The sequence below is a fragment of the Symphalangus syndactylus genome, chromosome 17 (assembly GCF_028878055.3).
Source record: "Symphalangus syndactylus isolate Jambi chromosome 17, NHGRI_mSymSyn1-v2.1_pri, whole genome shotgun sequence".
NCBI lineage: Eukaryota > Metazoa > Chordata > Mammalia > Primates > Hylobatidae > Symphalangus > Symphalangus syndactylus.
The window spans coordinates 18,935,855-18,962,602 of NC_072439.2; the positions used below are offsets into that span (position 1 = coordinate 18,935,855).

Consider the following 26,748-nt stretch of genomic DNA (forward strand, 5'->3'; position numbering starts at 1 on the left):
GGCTCATAGCGCGTGTGATGCTCACACACAGGCACCATCCGGGATGTGGCCACCTACCCCCTGCTGTCCCTGGGGAAGACAGACCTCTCTTGTGTGCTTGTGGGGAGAAGGGGGGTGTTATTGCTCTTTGCTCCCAGAACACAACTCACCCCCACCCGCCCTCTCAGGTGTGAGCAACGTCCCCCCAGACAGGCTCTCTGGCCACTGCCTGTTCCTCCTCTACAGACAGCAGATTGGCCAGGTCAAAACCCTCAGGACAGACCCCTGGGTATGTCAGCACATGGAGGGCTGAGCCCATCATGGCCACGGAGTAAGTCGGGATGAATCTCTCCAGCTCTGAACCCCTGCTCTGTCCCAGGCTCCCCTTCCTGCGTCTCAATGAGCCATGTCCCACGGGGTTCCTGGGTAACTCCCCACTTCCTCCTGCACTACCACAGGGAAGGTGTGGTGACCACAGGACAATCAGCTGGGCAGAGAAGAGAGGACCTCAAAGATGGTCAGGAAGAACATGAGAAACCCTGAGCTCCAGCTCAGCTGCCACACCCCAGTGACCCATAGAGTGACTGAGAACTGTCCCTTTGACTATGGGACTCACAGCCCCCACTGAGCAACAAGCACAGGCCTCTCCTCTCAAGCAGCATGAGAGATTCACCCTGCACACCTCCACGAAGGACAGTTTCCTCTGGGACACCCAGGTCCTGAATGTCCATCCTTGGAAGCTGCAGCCAAGCTAGACACGATTACAGAAAGGAAGGGTCCCTCTCACCAGGCAACACACAGCTCACCCACAGCACAATGGGGCGTCACTGTGACAGGGACCCGGTGCAGCTCCAGCCTCCTGCACTGAAGGGGAGAGCCAGATGGGGATGAAAGAGGGCAAAGGGCGTGAATGTGCACCCCGACCCAGAGCCATGGGGACAGCAGGAGGCTGAGGCCCAGAACTGTGCTTGCCCAACCTGCAGGGTATGTGTGTGACTGTGTGGGTGTGTGTGTGTCTCTTCTGTGTGTGTGTGTGTCTGCACAAAGAGTGTGTTGAGGTTTGGTGAAAGAATCACTGCTGAAAAAGGCAGAGGCCTCCACAATTCCCAGGGACCTGAAACACAGACAAAAGGAAAAACAGAAGGAGGGACAAGGAGGCAGGACAGAGAGAGGAGGGGACAGAGAGGTGTCCTGGGCCTGACCCCGCCCATGAGCTGAGAAGTGCTCCTGCCCCGGGAAGAGGCTCAGCACAGAAGGAGGAAGGACAGCACAGCTCACAGCCGTGCTCAAGAAGCTTCTGGATCCTAGGCTCATTCCACAGAAGAGAACACGCAGGCAGCAGAGACCATGGGGCCCCTCTCAGCCCCTCCATGCACACAGCGCATCACATGGAAGGGGTTCCTGCTCACAGGTGAGGAGAGAACTTCCTGGGAGACGACAGGAGGAGGAAGCAGAGTCACTGGACGGGGTCTCCTGGAGAGGATGGTGTCCTAAAAAATAAAAGCAGCCAGCACTTTGAGAGGCTGAGGTGGGTGGATCACAAGATCAGGAGTTCAAGATCAGTCTGGCCAACACAGTGAATCCCAGTCTCTACTAAAAATACAAAAAATTAACCAGGTATGGTGGTGTGCCCCTGTAATCCTAGCTACTCGGGAGGCTGAGTCAGGAGAATCACGTGAACTCAGGAGGCGGAAGTTGCAGCAAGCCGAGATTGCGCAACTGCACGCCAGCCTGGGCGACATTACGAGACTCTTCTCAAAAAAAAAAGAAAAAAAAGAAAAAAAAAAGAAAAAGAAGTAAAGAAGGCTCTGTTGGAGACTAGATAGAGGAAAATACACTGGAGAGGGACAGGGGTCAAAACAGGAAAGCCACATTGAACAGGAATTGGTAAGAGGTAGGAAAATCTTAAGTGTTCTGTTTTCCTGATTAATCATCAGGGGCCACCACATTTTGAAAAATGATAATAATAACTATATCAGATGACACTTCAAATCAAAATATAAACATGGTATGAAACACTGTCCTCAGCAAAAAACCTCAACAATTGGGGAAAAAAAGAAAACACCCAGGGCGCGGAAGGCCCTGAGAACTCTCACATCTACAGGAGTCTGCAGCCTGTTCCTTCCAGTGCAGTCTGCACTGGGGTGCAACCAAGATCACAAAAGTCCCTGTCCTCACGGAGCTCATGCTGCCATGAGGAGGAAGACGGACATGGAAAGAGATCTAGAATGTGAGGTCAGGTGTTGACAAGAACCCTGGAGGGAGCAGAGCAGGAAAAAGTCAGAAAGGGAAGACCCAGGGTCTCTGAAGGAGGTGTCAGGAAAGAAGTCTAAGGATGCCCTGATGTGAGCAGGACCTGAGGGCAGTGTGGAGGGGGCCATGCGGATCCCTAGGGAAGATGATTCCAGACAGAAAAATGCCAAGGTCAGAAGTGTTGAAGGAATGGGGGTCATGCTGCTGACCTTGACCTAGTAGGACAGTAGGACACATACACATACACACACACAAAGACACATACCCCTTTTATGTGTTTGTGTTTGTGTGTGTGTGTGTGTGTGTGTGTGTGTCTTCAAGGCTGAGGATTGAAAAGACCTTTTCAGGACACAGGGCCCCATCTTTTCACCCCAATACATAGGTCTCAATATTAACTGATGCTCCCTCCACCTCCTAGCATCACTTTTAAACTTCTGGAACCCGCCCGCCACTGCCCAAGTCACTATTGAAGCCCAGCCACCAAAAATTTCCGAGGGGAAGGATGTTCTTCTACATGTCCACAATTTGCCCCAGAATCTTACTGGCTACATCTGGTACAGAGGGCAAATGACAGACCTCTACCATTACATTGCATCATATGTAGTAGACAATGACATAATTATATCTGGGCCTGCATACACTGGACGAGAAACAGTATATTCCAACGCATCCCTGCTGATCCAGAATGTCACCCGGGAGGACGCAGGATCCTACACTTTACACATCATAAAGCGAGGTGATGAGACTACAGGAATAACTGGACATTTCACCGCCACCTTATACTGTGAGTGATTCCACATGATCCCTGGGTGTTGCTGGGCAGGGGTCATTTCTACTTCATACACAAACAAGATTGTCAGGCATGTACTGTGTCTGTGTCCCTCTCTGCAATATGTCCCATGCTGGGGTTTGGGCGTTTAGTACAGGACACACAGAGAGGAGGCAAATTTCAACAGATCAGAATTCCTTTCCTGCATCCAGACCCTGCAGACACCCTGCAGAGGGGGGACTCAGCAGGAGATCAGTCTCAGCCTAGCTCCTCATGCCCTCTTCATAAATTTCACCCTGAGCAAGACCCTGGAGAACTGAGTAGGGCTTGGCCTGAGGGGCACCTGAGATACTCTCAGAGAAGCTCAGCCCTAGAAGCCTCAACCCCAGGCCCCTGTCCCTAAATCCTTACTCCAGATAAAGCTGAGGACTCTGTGCCAGGCCTGGGCTGTGGCTTCTTCAGCAGGGCTTACTGGGACCAAGGATTTACCAGCTGTCTGAGGACTGTGTCTCCTGGAGCTGCTCACCAGCCAGAGCTCAGCCCTCAGAGCCTCATCTGGGCAAGGACAGAGCTTTCTTCACCTGAGACTCAGAGTGCAGAGGACAGAAAGACAAGCTTTGTAGACCATCAGCCAACTGCCTTGGGAGGCTTAGGACAGTCCTTAGAAAGTCTAATGTCCCCAGAAGCAGAAACAGAAGAGAGAAAATGTACCTGGTAGCAGCTTGTCCACAGGGATCTGACCTGAAGGCGCTTTCTCATGGAAGGAAATTAATAATAAGTGCTGTTTGTGTGAACACCTCCACTGTGCCAAGCATTAGGTCAGGTGACTGTGAATAATATAAAATTTATTCACAGATAGCATGAAAAGCCACAGTCCATTTGCCATTTAGCTTATTTGATTCAGAGAATTCTGAGGCACAGGAAGGCACAGTCACTGAACTAGAGTCACACAAACACAAAGGGGAGATCAGGGTCACATGAGGTCTGTCTGCAGCCACAGGCCCATCCTCTCCTCCACCAGAAGTGAGGGCTGACTGGGTTCCAAGGACCCCATAGTCATTTATTGGCTCAAATCCTCTCTTCTTAGGAATCCAAACCTCAGAGGAGTGAGAGCCATTGGTCAGCTGATTAGTCTCTACCCCAGAACTGAATCACCTGCCTCAACCGTCAGAGTCAGTGCAAAAATACTGTCCAGGCCTCCCCCTCAGATCTTCACCCCCATCCCTGAACCTGAAATCGTATGTTTCCCAAAGTGTCCATGTCACTGTCATGAGAGGATCAAGGAGAGGAACTTGTTTTCTTTCCACACTCACACCCTACATTAGCACAGGCCCAGCGAGAGAGAGACACTCAGGAGCTCTCACATAACAAATGAAGGAATCCATTGAAGAAACGAATGATCCAAAACCTCTTTAGAGACTGGATCTTGGATGCAGAATCCTAGGAGGTTCTAGCCACACCTGTCCCTTATCCTTCAGGGGCTGACACCCATGTTTCATCCCCCCACTACCTCCTGCTCCTAAAGCCACTCCACCTCATGTAACTCTGAAGCTCTTTGGCCACCAGAGGGTTCTCAGGGCTCCTTGGTCCGGGACTGTGGAACTGGGGGCACCTGGTCCCTGGGGTCTCTGAAGTCAGTGTAGCCCTCACTGCTCACTGCCATGGTGTCTCTGCCTCTCTCTGCTTCTCTGTGTCCCTCATCTTCCTCCCACTTCATTCTGACTGGCAAGCCCTGTCCTGCACAGCTTCTTCCTCCATCCATAGGCCTTCCGCAGACACTCCCTCTAACTAGGCTGGCTGTTCTGTTCCCTTCCCCCTAACACTGTGGCCTGGCCCACCTCCGAGGAAATAGGAAAGGTGCAGAAATCACCAGAGTTGCCACTCCTGCCAGGCTTCATCTCGAGCCAATGTCCCCTGGTCACTAAGAGAATGACCTTCCACTGTATTCCCATCCAGGGCTCTTTCCCTCTGTGAGGCTGACCTGTGGACAAGACCATGGGACAGGGATAGGCAGATCCTCCATCCACTCTAATAATTGCCAGACAAGTTCTTCTGGCCTCCTGCACAAAAAAGAAAAAATAATTATTGTAATGGTGATTTTTAGCAAGGAAAGATTTAACTACTCCAAGACTGCCAAACAGGAGGACGGTGGTTTATTATTACACAAATCAGCCTCCCCGGTGGATCAGAGGTTAGAGATTTTCAAGGATAGTTTCAGGGGCACAGGACTAAAAAATGAGTACTGCTGATTGTTTGGTGATGGAATCATGTCGGCGGAGGGAAATGATCTGTTTGTGCTTGAATCTGCCTCTAGGTAGGGACCACATGACTGGCTGAGCCAATAGTCATAGGTATGGATGAGGTCAGCCGGTTGCCAGAATGCAAAAGAATGAGAAACATCTCAAAAGACCAATCTCACGTTCTACAATAGTGATGTTATCTACAGGAGCAATTAGTTACAAATTTTGTAAACTCTGGCCAAATGACATTTGAGCAGTCAGGGATTATAGAAACTGTGCCTACATTTTAGCACAATTCAGTTCCCTCCTATCATCTTAATCTCATGGTCTTTCACGAGTTTTACAAAGGCAGTCCCTGGGCAAAGTAAGGGTGTTAGTTTTATGGAGGAACTATTATCATTCTTGCTTCAAAGTTAAACCATAAACTAAATTCCTCCCAAGGTTAGCCTGGCCTATGCCCAGGAATGAGTGAGGACAGCCAGCCTGAGACTAGATGCCAGATGGAGTCAGCCATGCTAGTTTGCTGTCCCTGTTGTAATCTTTGCACGACTCACCAGGGTGTCAGAGGCTGGACAGCCCTGCAGTCCCCAAAGCCCATGGGCTCATTTCACCCATTTCACTCGTGACTCCATCCTCAACCTGCTATGGAGCTCACATTCTCTGGTCACTTCCTAGAGACTTCTGGCTTCCTGTCAGGCACATAACAAGCTTGAAATTTGTCACTCGGTTCTAACACTAAGTAAAAAGCTGAACAAACTCAAAAGTTAACAACTCGCTAAAATCCCTCAGAGATGGCTGGGCACAGTGGCTCACACCTATAATCCCAGCACTTTGGGAGACTGAGGCAGTTACAAGGTCAGGAGATAGAGAACATCCTGGCTAACATGGTGAAACCCCATCTCTACTAAAAATACAGAAATTTAGCCAGGTGTGGTGGCGGGTGCCTGTAGTCCCAGCTACTTGGGAGGCCTAGGCAGGAGAATGGCATGAACCCGGGAGGCGGAGCTTGCAGTGAGCTGAGATCACGCCACTGCACTCCAGCCTGGGCGACAGAATGAGACTCTGTCTCAGAAACAAAAAATTGCTGTTAGAGAAATGAAGAATGCTTTTGATGCTTACTGGTAGACTACACACAGCTGAGGAAAGAATCCCTAGCTTGAGGATGTGTCAATAGAAACTTCCAAAACTGAAACAGGAAAGTTCAAAAAGAGGGGGGAAAAGAAAGTGGAACAACATATTCAACTTCATATTTAATATTTTGTTTTGACAATAGCAATTTTTAAATTTTGTAGTTGTAGGAGAACTACAAAGGCTGTAACATACACGTAATGGGAATACTGGTGGTTTTGGGGACCAGTTGGAGGTGGCCAGGTGGGTGCTATCTGAAGGTTTTACTGCCTGTGCCACATACAACTGTTTCCTCATGATGATGCCGTTTTCATTAGTTGGAGTTCTTCGTGTGGGGAGACACATGAGCCATTGGCATCTCACTTAGACTCTTCCTAATTCACACAAACTTACACTCTAGTGGTGTTTCCTGAGCTAAAGAGAAAATGAAGAAAGCATTTCACATACCTGTTTTGGGGTCCTCCCCATTTTTCCTAACTCTGCAGAGAAATTAGAAGCAGGGAGTTCTTTCTATATTTACTAACATAACACACATCGCTTCTTTTAATTTGGCATTATTCCTCCCTTTATGTAATTGATGCACTGACCAGTTCTTTCCTTTTAAAGGGACTCTCTCTACTTAAGGAGTTGCTAATTTCAAATCACCTTTGGCATCTTTCTTTGAGCGTAATGTGATCCCGCTGGAATTCATGGCACACCTAAACCTTATTTTGGTCTCAAGAGAAATACTACTACCAGCAATTGATCTTAGATGTTTGAACCATCAGTAAAAATTTCCACTTATGAAAACATTTTAATGTTTCCTCTAAATTTTTTTTTGTTGTTACTACAGTCAGAACATGACATGAGGTCTAAACCCCGGACAACTATATATGGGAAAATTCCAGTATTACAAATTGAGCATCCCATACCCAGAAACCCAAAATCTCAAATCCTCCAAAACTCAACACTTCTGTCCACTGATGTGATGCCAAAAAGAAGTGCTCACTGGCGCATTTTGGATTTTAAATTTTTCAGATTTGGGATGCTAAAGCAGTACTTATACTGGAAATATTCCAAAAAAGAAATTAGAAATCCAAAACGCTTTGTTTTAAGCTTTCTGCATAAGGAACACTTTATCTCTATGAGGTGCATAGAGTAGTCAAACTCAGAATCACAGAGTAGAATGTCTAATGAGAGAAAGTGTCTGCAAGACTTCTTCCCAAATATTGATCTAATATCCACCAAACACATATGGTCCATGAGGGCCAGACTTCCGTCATCAGTCCATGTTTGCCCTTTCCACCAGTCAGTTATGCATTTGCAAACATCCAGATGTATTTCTAGAAAGATCCACATGGTCCTCACCTGCCCTCTACAGGGGGAGGGGAGCATAATGGACCCAGAAGAGGGAACATGGTCTTGGTCCAAAGCTATGAGCTCTTGCCTGTCCCCTTCACTCTTTGTAAGTCATTCCTTGGACTCTCCTCTATCTTTAGAGGTCACTGGCTCAAGTCAGTCACTATGAGACACCTGGGAAAACTGCCCCACCTTGTGGCTCCACCGCCTGATGACTGAACTGACCTCCAGGCTTGACTCTGGTCTCTCCCCTGTGTTATTTCTTCTGAAGTACCCAGTCCCAGGCCAGGCTTTCTAGTACCCAAAGGATTTAAGGACAATGGGAAGTTCCATCATCCATCTCTAGGATGTCCTTGGAAAGGGAAGCTGCAGAGAAAACATACCTCGGGGGGCAAAGTAAGACTGAAACTAAGAAGATTCCAGCACTGCATGCTCCAAGCGAGGACCACAAGGTCGGCCAGGCAGGCAGTTGGAGACGGAGGGACTCACAGAGGCATGAGGGGCTGTGACTGCTGATCCTGTGTCTTTCCATGACCCAATTCTGCTGCTCAATTCACACTTAAGAAAGTCTGTGCATCTCCCATATAAAGCAGGCAGCCTCACAATCTCTGAGCCCTCAGATTGCCATGCATCTGTCTTGTAACACACACACCTGCCATGGGCTTTTAAGGACTTGGGTGGGCTGAGAGATGGGAAATGCCAACTCTGATTAAAAAATGCCTTTGGAGGAATGAAATTTGCCACACAGGGCAATCTTCTCTCTGTTTTCTGCACAGTGGAGACTCCCAAGCCCTACATATCTAGCAGCAAGTTAAACCCCATGGAGCACACGGATATTGTGAGATTAACCTGTGATCCTGAGACTCCGCACGCAAGCTACCTGTGGTGGATGAATGGTCAGAGCCTCCCTATGAATTACAGGTTGCAGCTGTCCAGAAGCAACAGGACCCTGTTTATATTTGGTGTCACAAAGGATATTGCAGGACCTTATGAATGTGAAATACGGAACCCAGTGAGTGCCAGCCGCAGTGACCCATTCACCCTGAATCTCCTCTGTGAGTATCTTCTGTTCCTCTGGGAGCCAGGCTGCCATCCCAAATACACATGGTCAGAGGCCAGGCCTCTTAGTCCCTCTCAGGTCCAAGTACAGAGATCTTGACTCCTGGACATCAAAGCTGGCCATGACTTTCTGCCCCAGGCAAACCAGAGTAGGCCTAGGCTTCATCAACAATAGGAGAAAAGAGGCTGCTCCTGTCATGGAGACCCAGGCTCCACAGCTTGTGATGGGAGAAACAGGTGAATGTCTCAGGCTCCAGATCAGTGAACGCAGCGGGGATTTGGCTGGGACTTCAATGTTGCGACTTGGCTCACAGGGTCACTGTGGCCCTTCCACAGACCAGGAGTTTCCCTTCCCTCTGACAATATCACCTGTGACTTTATTCTGCTTGCTCCAGATGGTCTGGATGCCCCCACCATTGCTTCCTCACACACCTATTACCATACAGGGGAAGTCCCCAAGCTCTCCTGTCTCACAGACTCTCACCCACTGGCAGAGCATTCTTGGCTGATTGATGGGAAGGCCCAGCAATCAGCACAAGTGTTCTTTATCTCCCAAATCACTAAAACATACAGAGGGGTCTATGTCTGTTTCATCCATAACTCAGCCACTGGTAGAACAAATCTCATCATCAAGATGATCTTAGTCCCTGGTAAGTGGATCCCTGGAGCGTTGGCAATATGTTTTCCAGTGCAGTCTATCTAGCTATCATGGAAGAGCCACCTGCCCTCTACAAAGGGAAAGGGAAAATCAAAACCCAGAACAGGGAATATGTTTCTGCTCCAAAACCACCAGCTTTTGTCTGTCCCCTTCACTCTTTCTAGATCATTCTTTAGACTGTACACTAACAATGAACAATCTGAAAGGAAATTAAGGAAAGAATTTCAATTCACATTAACATCAAAAGGAATAAAATATTTTGGAATAAGTTTAACCAAAAAGGTCAAATGATTATCCCTGAAAACTAGAAAACATTCCTGAAAGTAATTAAAGACGATATCAATATATGGAAAGACGTTTCATTTTCATGGATTGGAAGAATCAATATTGTTAGAAAGACAATAATACCCAAAGTGAGTTGAAAATTCAATGCAACTCCTACCAGAATCCCAGTATCATTTTTTTGCATAATTAGAAAACTCAGTCCTAAATCTGACCTGACAGGCCCTTGTTAATGACTGCCACAAGAGAAACACTGAGAAAAAGATGCAACCACGAAAAGGTGGAAAGTTCTGATGACATAGAAAATAGCAATCAGCCTTTCTCACATCCCAAAGCCTTCAAAAATATACGAGTGCAGCATGGCAAGTATGGAATTGACCGAAAACTAATCACCAAGCTAGAAACATGGTGAAAGAAAAAAAAAAGAGCAAGAATATATTTGTCTTATCACCTCCCACTTTTGCCTACTAATCTGATGCTGAAAAGAAATGCTCACTGAAGCATTTTGGATTTTGAATCTTTCAGATTTGGGATGTTAAACCAGTAAGAATATGACAAATATTTCAGAATCGAAAAATGTTAGAAATCCAGAACACTTTCTGTCCTAAGTCTTATGCAGAAGAAATACTCAATCTGTGTGAACTGCAGGCATCAAGCTGTACAGCAGATCTCTAGAACCTCCCCACCTTGCATAACTGAAACTGCACAGCCATGAACAACTTCTGATTCTCCCCACTCCCAGCTCCTGGCAACCAGCAGTCTCTTCTCATATTCACTCTGGAATCCACTTACATGCGGTCCCTATGGTAGTCGAACCCATGGAATCAGAGAGTAGAATGTCCAACGAAAGAAAATATTTGCAAAACATCTCTACAAATTTGTCTCATATCCATCAAACACACATGGCCCATGAGGACCAGATTTCCAGCAGTTCATTCCCACCCTTTCCAGCAGTCAGTCCTGCATTTACAAATGTCCACATGTATTTCTGGAAAGATCCACATAGTCGTCACCTGCCCTCTGCAGAAGGAGAGGAAACGTAAAGAACCCAGGACAGGGAACATGGTTCTGCTCCAAAGCCACCAGCTCTTGTCTGTCCCCTTCACTCTTTCTAGATCATTCCTTGCACTCTGCTCTATCTTTAGAGGTCACTGGTTCAAGTAACTCATCATGAAACACTTGCAAAAAACTGCCCCACATTGTGCCTCCACTGCCTGATGACTGAACTGACCTCCAGGCTTGACTCTGGTCTCCCCTGTGTTATTTCTGCTGAAACATCCAGTCCCAGGCCAGGCTGCTCAGTATCTTCAGGGTTTCAGGACAATGGGAAGTCCCATTATTACTCATCTCTAGAATGTCCTTGGAAATGGAAGCTGCAGAGAAATCACATCTAGGGGGGCAAAGTAGGATGGAATTTGGAAAGGGCCCAGAAGTTGCACATTCCAGGTAAGGAACCCAAGGTGAGCCAGCCAGTCAACTGATGATGGAGGGACTGTGAGGGGTACCAGGGGCTGTGACTTCCACTGACATGTCTGTCCATGACCCAACACTGCTGCTCAATTGACACTTGGAAAGTCTGTGCTTCCCTAAGACAGAACAGGGAGCCTCACAGTCTTTGAACCCTTAGATCACCATGCATCTGTCTTGTGACACACTCACCAGCTATTGGCTTTCAAGGACTTGGGTGGGCTGAGAGGTGGGAGATGCCACTCCGATTGAAGGACGCCTGTGGAGGAATCAAATGTGCCACACAGGACAATCTTCTCTCTGTCATCCACACAGCGAAGCTGCCCAAGCCCTACATCACCATCAACAACTTAAACCCCAGGCAGAATAAGGATGTCTTAGCCTTCACCTGTGAAGCTCAGAGTGAGAACTACACCTACAGGTGGTGGCCAAATGGTCAAAGGCTCCCGGTCAGTCCCAGGGTAAAGCGACCCATTGAAAACAGCATCCTCATTCTACCCAGTGTCATGAGGAATGAAACAGGAGCCTATCAATGTGAAATACGGGACCGATATGGTGGCATCCACAGTGACCCAGTCACCGTGAATGTCCTCTGGGAGTATCTTTTGTTCCTCTGTGGGCCAGGACACCAGCTTAAATTCAAACGACCAGAGGCCAGGCCTCTCAGTCTCTCACCGGTCCAAGTATAGACACCTTTACTTCTGGATATCCGAGCTGGCCATGACTCCCTGCCCTGGGAAAACCTGGGTAGGCACAGCCTTAACCAAGAATATAAGGGGAGGGGACGCTCTTGTCATGGGAGACTTGGGGCCCGCAGCTTTTGATGGGAGAAACAGGTGAATACCTCAGGCTTCGGCTCAGTGAATATAGAGGGGGTTTGGCTGGGACTTGAGGGTGTGTCTTGGCTCAGAGGGTCACTGTGTCCCTTTAAGAGACAAGGAACATCCCCTTCCCTCGGATGACATCACCTGTGGCTTTATTCTCTTTGCTCCAGATGGTCCAGACCTCCCCAGCATTTATCCTTCATTCGCCCATTACCGTTCAGGAGAAAACCTCTCCTTGTCCTGCTTCGCGGACTCTAACCCACCGGCAGAGTATTCTTGGACCATTAATGGGAAGTTTCAGCAATCAGGACAAAAGCTCTCTATCCCACAAATTACTACAAAGCATAGCGGGCTCTATGCTTGCTCTGTTCGTAACTCAGCCACTGGCAGGAGAAACTCCAAATCCATGAGAGTCAAAGTCTCTGGTAAGTGGATCCCAGCATCCTTGGCAATAGGGTTTTAGGTGGAGTCTACCTGGCTTTCAGAGAAGAATCAGGAAATCATTTTTATTCCCAGCCTGTGTCCCATGGGCACAAGCAAATCCCAAATTCTCCTCCTGAACGCTCCCAATTTGTCTCTACAGACTCTCTTCTCCTTGTTTTTCTGTTTTCTCATGGCTGACCTTGTGTCTGGCCTGAGAAAGGTAGGGAGGGGACTTCATCTGCCCTCAGTCCTATGTGGTAGAAGAGGCTTCACAGAGGGACAAGAAGGAGAGTCCTCAAGATCAAGTTGCTTCTCACTGTCACCAACACATCCCCTTCTGCCACGTCTTTGTTTTCCTGAACCTATTCCATGAGCTACAAGGAACATCTGAGGCTTTGAAACAAGCTCACACTTTTCCCCCAAATGAGAGGAGGAAGCCCCTTGGGTGAGGGAGGAGCAGCTCAGACTCTGCTTCCTGCTCTGCTCCGGGCTCCTCTGGTGACTGTCCCTGCCTGACTCCACCTGGGGAGGGACCAGCGTGTGTGCAGAAAGAGCCCTGGTGGCCTGTCCTGAATTTGGCTAAATCGAGCTGCCTGTTGAAGCCAAGCCTCCCATGGGCCAGGCTGCAGGGAAATGAGAAGAGAGGGAGCCTCAGGGCAGACTCCGGAGCTGCGTCCTGGCTCTGACGTCACCCGCTGTATGAGGCTGTGGGTACAGCACGTGGGACACAGTACGGAGGACAGTGACTGATGCAGAGCTAGAGAAATAGGGAGATTCACCCCTGGGGCTCTGCATGGCAGGAAAGGGGCAGTGCCAAAATGTGTGTAATTATAGAGAGGGTAAGACTACCAGACACTTTATATATATCTAATATAAGACTTACCGTTAACTATTTCTAAGTGTGCAATTTAGTGTTGTGTAGCCATCACATTATCCATTTCCAGAACTTTTTCCTCTTACCTTATTAAACCTCTGTACCCAATAAACAGTATCTCTCACTCCTTCTCCCCCGACCCTTTGCCCCCACCATTCTACTTTCTGTCTCTACGTAGCTGGCTATTCTAACTATCTTTTATAAGTGGAATTTTATAATAATTATCCTTTTGTGTCTGGCTTATCTCAGTTAGCATAATATCTTCAAGGTTCATCCATTTTGCACGATGTATTGGAATTTTATTTCTTGTTAAGGTTGAATATCATTTCAATGTATAGATACACCTCATTTGCCTACCCACTTCTCTTTCAATGGACTTTTCAGTTGTTTCCATTTTTTGTCTATTGTGAGTAATGCTTCTCTGAACATCAGTGTACAAATATTTGTTCAAATTTCTTTCAATTCTATGGGGAGTATGTCCAGAAGTGGAATTGCTGGATCAAATGGTAATCTATTGTTTAATTTTTTGAGAAACAGCCACACCACCTTTTACAGTGGCTATAACATTTCCCATTCCCATCAGCAATGCACTAGAGCTCCAATTTTTCCATCTACTTGAAAACACCTGTTGTTTTTTGTTGCTGTCATTGTTGTTGTTTATCAAAGCCATCCTAAAGTGTGTGAGGTGGTGTAACATTGTGGTTTTGATTTGCATATCTCTAAGTGTTCGTGATCCTGAGGAACTTTGGGTGAGCTTATTGGATATTTGTATATCTTCCTTGGAGAAAACTCTATTTTAATCCTTTGTTTATTTTTTCATTGGGGTTTTGGATGTTTGCTGTTGTTGACTTGTAGCTTTTCATGCATTCTGGAAATTGATTTCTTATCACACATATAATTTGCAAATATTTTTATCATTGCATGGGTTGCCTTTTTACTTTCTTGATAATGTTCTTCGCTATATAAAAGGTTTTGATTTTTATGAAGTCCAATTTATCCATTTTGTTGTTACAACCAAGAAATCATTGTGAAATCCAGTATCATGAAGCTTTTCTTCTAAGAGTTGTATTGTTTTTGCTCTTACATTTAGATCTTTGATCTATTGTGGGTTAATTTTTTACATGGTGTTAGGTAAAGTTTCCACTCTTCTTGCCCTTGGATATCCAGCTTTCCCAATATGATTTGGTGAGAACACTGTCCTTTCCCCGTTGAACGATCTTGGCACACTCGATGAAAATCATTTGGCCATATATGCAAGCATTTCTTTCTGGGCTATTATATTTCATTAATTTCTATGTTCTCCTTTATGCCAGTACCACACTGTATTGATTACTGGGGCTTTGTAGAAAATGCTGAAATCAGAAAGTGTGAGTCCTCCAGCTTCATTCTTCCTCTTCAAAGCTGTGTGTCTATTTAGAGTCATGAGATTCAATATAAATTTTAGGACAGATTTTTCTTTTTCTGCAAAAATGTCACTGAGATTCTCATAGGAATTGTATTGAATCTGCAGGTCACTTTGAGTAGCACTGTCCTCCTAACAATATTGAGTCTTCCAATTCATGAAAACAAAATGTCTTTCAATTTATTGATGTCACCTTTCATTTACTTCAGCAATATTTTGTAGATTCCAGGTATAATCATTTCACCTGTTTAGTTTAACTTATTCCTAAATATTTTATTCTTTTTGATGTTAATATAAATTGAATTTTTTTTTCTTAATTTCCCTTCAGATTGTTCATGATTAGTGTATTGAAATACAACTGATGTTTGAATGTTGATTTTGTATTGTGTAACATTACTGAATTTATTTCTTAATTCTAATAGGTTTGTTCCATCTTTAGGATTTTCTACATATAAGTTCAAGTTATCTGTCAACAGAAATAATTTTACTTCTTCCTTCCAATTTGAATGTCTTTTTTTAAATTTTTGTCTTATTTTTCTGACTAGACCTTTCAATACTATGTTCAATAAAAGTGTCAAAAGCAGGCATCCTTGTCTTATTCCTGCTCATACAGGGAAAGCTTTCAGCCTTTCTCCATTTAGTATGATGTTAGCGTTGGGTTTTTCACTTATTGCCTTTATGTTGAGGTGGTTTCCTTCCATTCTTAGAATGTTTTTATTATGAAAAAATATTGAATTTCATCAAATGCTTGTATTGATTCAATCTTATTACTGATTATAATTTTATTCATATTTTTGTGTGTTTCTAAGAGTTTATCTACTTCATCCACTTTATCCAATTTATTGGCATAAAATTATTTATAGTACTTTCATAATCATTATTTTATAAGAATTGGTAGTAATCGCTCCATTTCTCTTTTTTTTTTTTTTTTTTTTGAAGAGAGAGAGAGGTTCTTACTCTGTAGGCCGGCCCAGGATGGAATACAGTGGTGTGATTATGGCTCACTGCAGCCTCAACCTCCTGGGCTCAAGCAATTCTCCTTCTTCGGCCTCCCAAGATGCTAGGACTACAGGTGCATGCCACCATGGCTAGCTAATTGGTTTTTTATTTTTTTTTTAGAGACAGGGTCCCGTCAGGTTACCTATGCTGGTCCAAACACCTGGTCTCAAGAAATTCTTCTGCTGTGACCTCCCAAAGTGCTAGAATTAAAACATGACCCACCATGCTCAGAGTCCCTTTTCATTTCTGATTTTAGTAATTTTAAACTTTTCTCTTTTTTTCCTAGTCAATCTAGTTAATGGTTGTCAATTTTGTTGATTTTATTTTGAAGAATCAACTTCTGGTTTCATTAATTTCCTCTATTCTTTTTCCATTCTCCATTTTATGTATATCCACTCTAATCCTTATTATTTCCATCATTCACTGTGCGTGGGTTTAGTTTGTTCTTCTTTCATATCCTGAATTATTAAAGTAGGTTGTTGACATAAGATCTTTCTTTTTTTTTAATGTGAGAGGCTACAGTTATACATTTCTTGCACAAGACTCAGCTTCTCTGAAACTCTGATTCTTCACTTGAAAACTGCAATGAGAGTGTTTCTTCATACCATTCTTTTAAAGGTTTAACGCAGTCAATGAAACAAAATGCCACACACAGAGGATCCAATGTCAGCTGCTATATTACTACCATCATCATTAGCCTTGAGGTCAAACAGTCCTAGAATCAAATCTCAGATCCACCTGTCACTAGCCATATGACACCTGGAAAGTTTTTACGCCACTCTAAGCTTCTGTCTTTTCATCGGCAAAATGGAAATAATGTCTACCTGACAGGGTTATTGTGTGGATTAAATGAGATACAGGTAAAGTATTTAGCACAGGGCCTGGCACATAGGAAGTGCCCCTCAACTGTACCTACCTTTTTCCGTATGTATATGGAAAAAGAGGTAACACATAAAACACTAGGACATGGTTACTGACTGCTTATGGGAGAGAAAGAAAAAAAGCTAAGTGCAAAGAATCAAGCCTGGTATGTTAGTTTTTACCAACTGAGATGCACCCAAGATGGGATTAGACATACAAGATAATTGATCAGGGAAGACACCTGTGAGGGAATGTGGGGCAGGCATGAAGGTAGCATGGGAGAACCCACAGACAACTATACAGAGCTGATTCCTGTGAAAAAGACAGAGAAAGAAGTTTTAGGTACCAGTGCAGTTCTAAGAGTTTTTGCAAGGCTGATGGGGAGTCCTCCAACCAGTCACCCATTATAGTTAGAGAGCCTCAGAGAACTGGGCTTGCTTTCACGCCCTTGCTGGGAGCCTGTGGGAAAGAAGTTTTCTGTGCAAAGGAGGTGGTGAATTTGAAATGCGCTGACCTGGGCTTTCTGTCAATCAGGTCCCTGCCATGAGACCTGGCAGGATCTCATTCACGGCTGCCACAACAGAGACACTGAGAAAAAGATGCAACCATGAAAAGGTGCAAAGGTGGCAAGTTCTAATGACATAGAAAATAGCAATCAGCCTTTCTCACATCCGAAAACCTTCCAAAATATCTGAATGCAGTAGAGAATTGACAGAGGACTGATCACCAACCTAGAAACACGGTGAGAGGGAAAAAAAACTGCAAGAATATCATCATCTCCCATTAATTTTCCAACAGAAACAATGTAGTCCTTGAAGAAACAATTCTAGGGTACCTCATGTTACATGCTTATGCCTGAGGCTCCCCCATGTAAAATAACATCACCTTCATTCCTTCTTTTCTTTTCTTTTCTTTTCTTTCCGTGACAGCTCCTTCAGGAACAGGACGTCTTCCTGGCCTTAATCCATTTTAGCAGCTGTGATGTCATTTCTGTATTTCAGGAAGACTGGCAGGTAAGATGGCCTTTTCTCTTATCCTGGTTCCTGCAGGGCTGACTGCCATGTTTGGGAGAGGGAAAAGACTTATTTGTTTCTGGGACTGGATCTCCTCCTTCCTCCACTAAACTCCTGCTTCTCAACACTAATTCCTGCAGTTCCCTTTCTCCCTGGCCTTTATGCTCCCTGTACCCCACTGTCTTTTAGACATAATTATCTCCAGCCTCTGCTCATTTGTTTCTCAGATTCAAATGAGAAACACAATTCCACATGGTGAAAGCCTCTTCATTATTTTTAATATCTCTCAATAGTGTAATTCTCTCCATTCCCATAAAGCTCAACCACTTCTCAAGGTATTGCTTGACTTCTTGTCTCCAGACTTTGAAACCTTCCTTGCATATGACTGCCTCATTACCTTTCTAAAATCTAGTTAATTCACTTAATCAAGAATCTCCAGGTGTCTACTCTAGCCTATTTAATAAGTTCACATTTCTTCTGTTTACTAAGCATTCCCACTTCCCTTACCTCTACTTCCTAGTATAAATCTTCCATGCTAATTAGAACTGTCTTCCTACACATCCCTGCCCCTTCACCCATACAGACATGAAATTCTTAGTTCCAATGCTATGTCTAAAAACAGAGTGAAATCCCCTCCACCATCTGCATTGCAGACTTAACCACACCCTTCATCACAAGCAACATCTGACCTCCTGGAGGACAAAGACTTTAGGATTAACATGTGAACCTGAGACTCAGAACACAACCTGTGTGTGGTTGAGATCTTTTCCGGATGACCAGTTCATGTGTTTAAAAAAGATACAGAAAAGAAGAAGGCAAGATCCCTACCCTAGGAGACATAAAGCCTAAGACAGGAAATGAGACCAGAAAATAATCATGATACCAAAATAGAAAAAATTGAATGCCACAAGAAATCAGAGAAATCTGATGGGAAATAGAACTACACATTGGAATCACTGGAAAACCTTTTTAAAAGTGATGCTCAAGCCCCACCCATTACTTCCAGTTTAAAGGTCTGGAGAGGGACCCAGGCATTGGTAGTTTTTAAATCTTCCCTGACTCTAGTAACATGTAACAAGTACAGAGAACTCTTGTTGTAATAGGTAGAAATTAAAACTAAGTCAATGATTCTCAGCTTGAAGTACTGGAATTACCTAAGGACTTTTTCAACATACATAAGACTATAGTTTTTGGCCCTATTGATGAATGGGCTACACCAAGAACTCAGTGATCCAGTTGAGAAGCAGAAGCTAAATGGAAAAGCCACCTTATTTGATATGTTAAATTATATAGAAAGCATTTTCAAATGAGTGATAAGTGATGCTAAACCTTCTCTAAATAATATTTATGGGAATGTTAATAATATGAGTGTTCTAGGCTGGGTGCGATGGCTCACGCCTGTAATCCCAGCACTTTGGGGGGTCGAGGTGGGTGGATCACAAGGTCAGGAGATTGAGACCATCCTGGCTAACACGGTGAAACCCCATCTCTACTAAAAATGCAAAAACAAAATTAGCCGGGCCTGGTGGCAGGCACCTGTAGTCCCATCTACTCAGGAGGCTGTGGCAGGAGAATGGCATGAACCCGGGAGGCGGAGCTTAGAGTGAACTGAGATCGCTCCACTGCACTACAGCCTGGGTGACAGAGTGAATCTCCATCTCAAAAAGAATTTTTTTAAAATGAGTATTCCAATAATTATATGAAATTTCTGGAAATCAAATATGTTATCACAGTGTCCTATGCCACAGAAGTAACTAGATTTCTATGTGAGCTGTGTCTTTACCATAATAAACCCTCATTAGATTTTTAACCATAGTCATTTTAAAACTTTGTCCTTCCCAGACAGTTGCTTTGATTCTTCCTCAAAGTATTTACAATCAGCTACAGTCCAAAATTGCTTTTTCTTCAAGGAGATTTATGGAAAAGACTCTGACAAGGACTCTTGAATACAAGTTTCTGATAACTTCAAGATCACACCACTGGACTATGAACTTTCAAAATTTTAATGAACAGGCTGATACCTTCATGAAATTCAAGACAAAGAAGAAAAAAACTCAGTTTTATTGGATGAAATAATCAAAAGAATAACGTTTTCATAATTTTCGATTGGAAAATGTGCTGATTCTTTGAATGTTTTATTCTCCAGATTTATGAATTTTTTTCTTGGGCAATTGGTAAAGTATACTTTTGTAAACAAAAATCGAAACATTTGCTTTTGCTCTCTGAGTGCCCCAGAATTGGGAAACTATTCATGAGTATTCACAGGCTTATGGTAATAAAGTTATTTGCACAAGTTCAGTAAGAATCTGCTCTCTTTATAACAGGACACATTTGAAAACATTGGTTATATTACCAAGGCTTTGACTGGGATGTTATATTTGAGAATATACATAGAATAAACCCATAGGGAATACAGGCAAAGTCTGAAGTTGGCCTTGGTTTGGCTTCCTAGTCTCAAGAGGTTTTTGGAAGTTTAATCTGAGATTCTTATTAAAAACTTCTAGCAAAGTGAAGTTTAAAAAGAGCCTCTATGACCCATTGCTACTCTTGACACACTTAGGTAAAAAACCTGGGCATGTTCGGTGAGACTCAACCTATTTTGCAAACAAATTCATCCTACTGGAATTATCTTTGGTAAAAATAGAGACTCCTATAGAGAGAAAAACTATGTTGAAAAGAAAAACTGTAGTACACCTGTTACCAGACTGAGCCACTGTTCATTATCTTTGAGTATTTATAATCCACTGGTAGACTGGACTGGACCCTGAATCCTTTTAGTTCTTCCCATTCAATTTTCTCCAATGAAATCATTAGGAACAAGAGCGGCTCTGTTCCTGAAGCCATGTAAGCTGGAGGTGGACAACTCTATGTAAATTTCATGGGAAAACCTTCGTATCTGAGGTGTGGGCCACTAAGAGCTCACCAAATGTTCAACACCATAACTTAGAGATACTCAAACTGCAAACCATGACAACAAGTTGATGACTTTACACTGTGGACAGCTTTTCTCAAGATGTCAGAACAAGACTATCAATCACGATGAGACTCTTACCTCTCTTAATTTGTCCTTGCTTATGCCTGTCTCCTTTGCTTCCCAGAATAATGCTCTACTTAGGATTTCACAAGAAGTAGCTTCTGAGAGTAAGTTAACAGTGTCAGATATATCATGTCAACCATACTTTTTTTTATGTAAGATGAAGTTTCGCTCTTGTTTCCCATGCTGGAGTGCAATGGCACAATCTTGGCTCACTGTCACCACCCCCTCCTGGGTTCAAGTCATTCTCCTGCTTCAGCCTTCCAAGTAGCTGGGATTACAGGCATGCGCCACCACGCCCAGCTAATTTTGTATTTTCAGTAGAGACAGGGTTTCTCCATGTTGGTCAGGCTGGTCTCGAACTACGGACCTCAGGTGATCTGCACGCCTCAGCCTCCCAAAGTGCTGGGATTACAGTCATGAGCCACTGCACCTGGCCCACACATTTTTTACATAACAAGAGATCCTTTAATCCACCCAAAGGCTGACATTAGCTGCATCTGTAACACAACTTTTTCCTCAAATGTATGGAGTTTTTTTTAGGCTTCCACTTCTATACTTGCCTATTCTCACTCCTTGTTTTAATTTAACATAGACATGCAATGCTAGAGAATAGAATTGCTCTCTACCAGCTGAACAAGGGGAGCCTGTGTAGTTTCTGACATTTCTTGTTGCACATGGATAAATACAACGGGTACTATAGAGACTCAGTTGTAAAAATCAATAAATGTGCTGCCTGGTTAAAATGACTAGACTCTTCTGGCTTCTTCTTTGATCTATTCTATTGTAGTTGGTTTGCATCTTGCCTAAGGTGCATATTCCAAACTCTTGATATTTTCCTCCTGATAGTCATACTGGTAGTCTCCCTCGTGTGGTGCAATCCACAGATGTTTTTATTTGTGTGCAGCCATTCTTCAAATATCAAATGGTTTCTCTTGGGCTGGAATTACAAAATCTCAAAGAAATGTGTGATTTATGGCGGAGACGCAGTGGCTCATATCTGTAATCCCAGCTCTTTGGGAGGCCAAGGCAGGCAGATCACAAGGTCAGGAGTTTGAGACCAGACTGCTCAATATGGTAAAACCCTGTCTCTACTGAAAATACAAAAATTAGCCGGGCATGGTGGTGCACCCCTTAGTCCTGTAGGGAGACCCCCTGAAACTATTGCTACAGAATAAAAGATGAAATGCTCCTAATTATTGTAAATACAAAATTGCATGCAGGATTGTGTAAATACAATGCCAGGTTGGGCTGCCAGAATGAGCCTACAGCGCATGATGTGCTTCTGTTATATGGATGGGAGATACAATTATGAGTTTGGAACATAGATTACAAATGCAACGTGATTGGAATACTTCTGATTTTTTTATAACTCCACTCCAATATAATGAGTCTGTTGACAATTGGGAATCAGTAAAATGCCATTTACAAGGAAGTGAAGAAAATTTAAGTTTAGACATAAGCAAGCTAAAAGAACAGATTTTTGAGGCCTCTCAAGCACACTTAACTGCTTTACCCAGTGCTGAAGTTTTAGACAGTATCTCTGAGGGATTATCTAATCTCAACCCCATTCAATAGGTAAAATCTTTGGGAGGATCCACTATCATTAATTTTGTTCTGTGTATAATTTGTGCTATTGCTTCATTGTTCATATGTAAAATTGGAAAAAATATTCTTCAATCCAATCATGATCAGTGCCAAGCTATGATTGTTATGGTTCATTTAAATCAGAGAAAAGGGGAAGATGTAGGGAGACCCCCTGAAACTATTGCCATGGAATGAAAGATGAAGTGCCCCTGATTATTGTAAATACAAAACTGCATGCAGGATTGTGTGAAGACAAATGCCAGGTTGGGCTGCAAGAAGGAGCCAACAGCACGTGATGTGCTTCCCCCTGCAGAGAGCCTCGTAATCCGCCCGTCTCGGCCTCCCAAAGTGCTTGGATTACAGGTGTGAGCCCCCGCGCCCAGCCCGGATGTGGACATTTTTAAGAGGCCATCATTATGTCTCATACAGGTCACTTTCATAAACATCACCCACAACAAAAATGTCGTGCCTTCCTTCCATGTCTCACTTTTTTATTTGCACAAACCACAGTGACACACACTACCTCTGCTATGAAGTGTCTGGATGACCCTGGGCCACTCATTTGACCTCCCTCAGCCTCTTTCCTCATCTGCAGTGTAAGGCTGACTCTTACTGCATCAGAAAATGACAGTGGAAGAGTCAATTAACATGTGTAAGACATTAGTCACAGAGCCTGCTACCTGATGAGCCCTTGGTAAACATTCCTTTCAGTCCTTTCCTTTCACCTTCCCATTTTTCTTGCCCTCACCCATCTTCTCCTTCAACTCCTTTCTCTTCAGTAACTTACTCAGTCTAACCTGCCTATTAAAGAAGCCACATTTTTTGATGGGGTTGTTTGTTTTTTTCTTGTAAATTTGTTTCAGTTCATTGTAGATTCTGGATATTAGCCCTTTGTCAGATGAGTAGGTTGCAAAACTTTTCTCTCATTGTGTAGGTTGCCTGTTCACTCTGATGGTAGTTTCTTTTGCTGTGCAGAAGCTCTTTAGTTTAATTAGATCCCATTTGTCAATTTTGGCTTTTGTTGCCATTGCTTTTGGTGTTTTAGACATGAAGTCCTTGCCCACGCCTATGTCCTGAATGGTATTGCCTAGGTTTTCTTGTAGGATTTTAATGGTTTTAGGTCTAACATTTACTTCTTTAATCCATCTTGAATTAATTTTTGTATAAGGTGTAAGGAAAGGATCCAGTTTCAGCTTTCTACGTATGGCTAGCCAGTTTTCCCAGCACCATTTTTTAAATAGGGAATCCTTTCCCCATTTCTTGTTTTTGTCAGGTTTGTCAAAGATCAGATAGTTGTAGATATGTGGCATCATTTCTGAGGGCTCTGTTCTGTTCCATTGATCTATGTCTCTGTTGTGGTGCCAGTACCATGCTGTTTCGGTTACTGTAGCCTTGTAGTATAGTTTGAAGTCAGGTAGTGTGATGCCTCCAGCTTTGTTCTTTTGGCTTAGGATTGACTTGGTGATGCGGGCTCTTTTGTGGTTCCATATGAACTTTAAAGTAGTTTTCTCCAATTCTTTGAAGAAAGTCATTGGTAGCTTGATGGGGATGGCATTGAATCTATAAATTACCTTGGGCAGTATGGCCATTTTCACGATATTGATTCTTCCAACCCATGAGCATGGAATGTTCTTCCATTTGTTTGTATCCTCTTTTATTTCATTGAGCAGTGGTTTGTAGTTCTCCTTGAAGAGGTCCTTCACATCTCTTGTAAGTTGGATTCCTAGGTATTTTATTCTCTTTGAAGCAATTGTGAATGGGAGTTCACTCATGATTTGGCTCTCTGTTTGTCTGTTATTGGTGTACAAGAATGCTTGTGATTTTTGTACATTGATTTTGTATCCTGAGACTTTGCTGAAGTTGCTAATCAGCTTAAGGAGATTTTGGGCTGACACAGTGGGGTTTTCTAGATATACAATCATGTCATCTGCAAACAGGGACAGTTTGACTTCCTTTTTTCCTAATTGAATACCCTTTATTTCCTTCTCCTTCCTGATTGCTCTGGCCAGAACTTCCAGCACTATGTTGAATAGGAGTGGTGATAGAAGGCATCCCTGTCTTGTGCCAGTTTTCAGAGGGAATGCTTCCAGTTTTTGCCCATTTAGTATGATATTGGCTGTGGGTTTGTCATAGATTGCTCTTATTATTTTGAGATACGTCCCATCAATACCTAATTTATTGAGAGTTTTTAGCATGAAGCATTGTTGAATTTTGTCAAAGGCATTTTCTGCATCTATTGAGATAATCATGTGGTTTTTGTCTTTGGTTCTGTTTATATGCTGGATTACATTTATTTATTTGCGTATGTTGAATGAGCCTTGCATCCCAGGGATGAAGCCCACTTGATCCTGGTGGATAAGCTTTTTGATGTGCTGCTGGATTCGGTTTGCCAGTATTTTATTGAGGATTTTTGCATCAATGTTCATCAAGGATATTGGTCTGAAATTCTCTTTTTTGGTTATGTCTCTGCCAGGGTTTGGTATCAGGATGATGCTGGCTTCATAAAATGTGTTAGGGAGGATTTCCTCTTTTTCTATTGATTGGAATAGTTTCAGAAGGAATGGTACCAGTTCCTCCTTGTACCTCTGGTAGAATTCAGCTGTGAATCCATCAAGTCCTGGACTCTTTTTGGTTGGTAAGCTATTGATTATTGCCACAATTTCAGAATCTGTTATTGGTCTATTCAGAGATTCAACTTCTTCCTGGTTTAGTCTTGGGAGGGTGTATTTGTCGAGGAATTTATCCATTTCTTCTAGATTTTCTAGTTTATTTGCATAGAGGTGTTTGTAGTATTCTCTGATGGTAGATTGTATTTCTGTGCAATCGGTGGTGATATCCCCTTTTTCATTTTTTATTGCATCTATTTGATTCTTCTCTCTTTTCTTCTTTATTAGTCTTGCTAGTGGTCTATCAATTTTGTTCATCTTTTCAAAAATCCAGCTCCTGGATTCATTAATTTTTTGAAGGGTTTTTTGTGTCTCTATTTCCTTCACTTCTGCTCTGATTTTAGTTATTTCTTGCTTTCTGCTAGCTTTTGAATGTGTTTGCTCTTGCTTTTCTAGTTCTTTTAATTGTGATGTTAGGGTGTCAATTTTGGATCTTTCCTGCTTTCTCTTGTGGGCATTTAGTGCTATAAATTTCCCTCTACACACTGCTTTGAACGTGTCCCAGAGATTCTGGTATGTTGTGTCTTTGTTCTCATTGGTTTCAAAGAACATCTTTATTTCTGCCTTCATTTCATTATGTACCCAATAGTCATTCAGGAGCAGGTTGTTCAGTTTCCATGTAGTTGAGCGGTTTTGAGTGAGTTTCTTAATCCTGAGTTCTAGTTTGATTGCACTGTGGTCTCAGACAGTTTGTTATAATTTCTGTTCTTTTACATTTGCTGAGGAGAGCTTTACTTCCAACTATGTGGTCAATTTTGGAATAGGTGTGGTGTGGTGCTGAAAAAAATGTATATTCTGTTGATTTGGGGTGGAGAGTTCTGTAGATGTCTATTAGGTCCACTTTGTGTAGAGCTGAGTTCAATTCCTGGATATCCTTGTTAACTTTCTGTCTCGTTGATCTGTCTAATGTTGACAGCAGGGTGTTAAAATCTCCCATTATTATTGTGTGGGAGTTTAAGTCCCTTTGTAGGTCACTCAGGACTTGCTTTATGAATCTGGGTGCTCCTGTGTTGGGTGCATATATATTTAGGATAGTTAGCTCTTCTTGTTGAATTGATCCCTTTACCATTATGTAATGGCCTTCTTTGTCTATTTTGATTTTGTTGGTTTAAAGTCTATTTTATCAGAGACTGGGATTGCAACCCCTGCCTTTTTTTGTTTTCCACTTGCTTGATAGATCTTCCTCCATCCCTTTATTTTGAGTCTATGTGTGTCTCTGCACGTGAGATGGGTTTCCTGAATACAGCACACTGGTGGGTCCTGACTCCTTATCCAGTTTGCCAGTCTGTGTCTTTTAATTGGAGCATTTAGCCCATTTACATTTAACGTTAATATTGTTTTGTGTGAATCTGATCCTGTCATTATGATGTTAGTTGGTTATTTTGCTCGTTAGTTGCTGTAGTTTCTTCCTAGCCTCGATGGTCTTTACAATTTGGCATGTTTTTGCAGTGGCTGGTACTGGTTGTTCCTTTCCATGTTTAGTGCTTCCTTCAGGAGCTCTTTTAGGGCAGGCCTGGTGGTGACAAAATCTCTCAGCGTTTGCTTGTCTGTAAAGTATTTTATTTCTCCTTCACTTATGAAGCTTAGTTTGGCTGGATAGGAAATTCTGGGTTGAAAATTCTTTTCTTTAAGAATGTTGAATATCGGCCCCCACTCTCTTCTGGCTTGTAGAGTTTCTGCTGAGAGATCAGCTGTTAGTCTGATGGGCTTCCCTTTGTGGGTAACCCGACCCTTCTCTCTGGCTGCCCTTAACATTTTTTCCTTCATTTCAACTTTGGTGAATCTGACAATTATGCGTCTTGCGGTTGCTCTTCTCGAGGAGTATCTTTGTGGCGTTCTCTGTATTTCCTGAATCTGACTGTTGGCCTGCCTTGCTAGATTGGGGAAGTTCT

At 43.3% G+C, this 26,748-nt stretch overlaps 1 protein-coding gene across 1 annotated transcript; it reads left to right on the plus strand.

The window, feature by feature from the left end:
- Positions 1-1,326: 1,326 nt before the first annotated feature.
- Positions 1,327-16,574, plus strand: LOC129466028 (pregnancy-specific beta-1-glycoprotein 6-like). Its single transcript, XM_055248846.2, has 6 exons — positions 1,327-1,390; positions 2,651-3,016; positions 8,484-8,762; positions 11,489-11,788; positions 12,168-12,422; positions 15,816-16,574. The coding sequence occupies exons 1-6, from the start codon at positions 1,327-1,329 to the stop codon at positions 15,881-15,883; spliced, it is 1,332 nt and encodes a 443-aa protein (XP_055104821.1). The 3' UTR covers positions 15,884-16,574.
- Positions 16,575-26,748: the final 10,174 nt, after the last annotated feature.

Coding starts and splice junctions, on each gene's coding strand:
- LOC129466028 (XM_055248846.2), top strand. CDS start 1,327: ATGGGGCCCCTCTCAGCCCCTCCATGCACACAGCGCATCACATGGAAG. Junction 3,017..8,483: donor TTTCACCGCCACCTTATACT/GTGAGTGATTCC, acceptor TTTTCTGCACAG/TGGAGACTCCCAAGCCCTAC. Junction 8,763..11,488: donor ATTCACCCTGAATCTCCTCT/GTGAGTATCTTC, acceptor TCATCCACACAG/CGAAGCTGCCCAAGCCCTAC.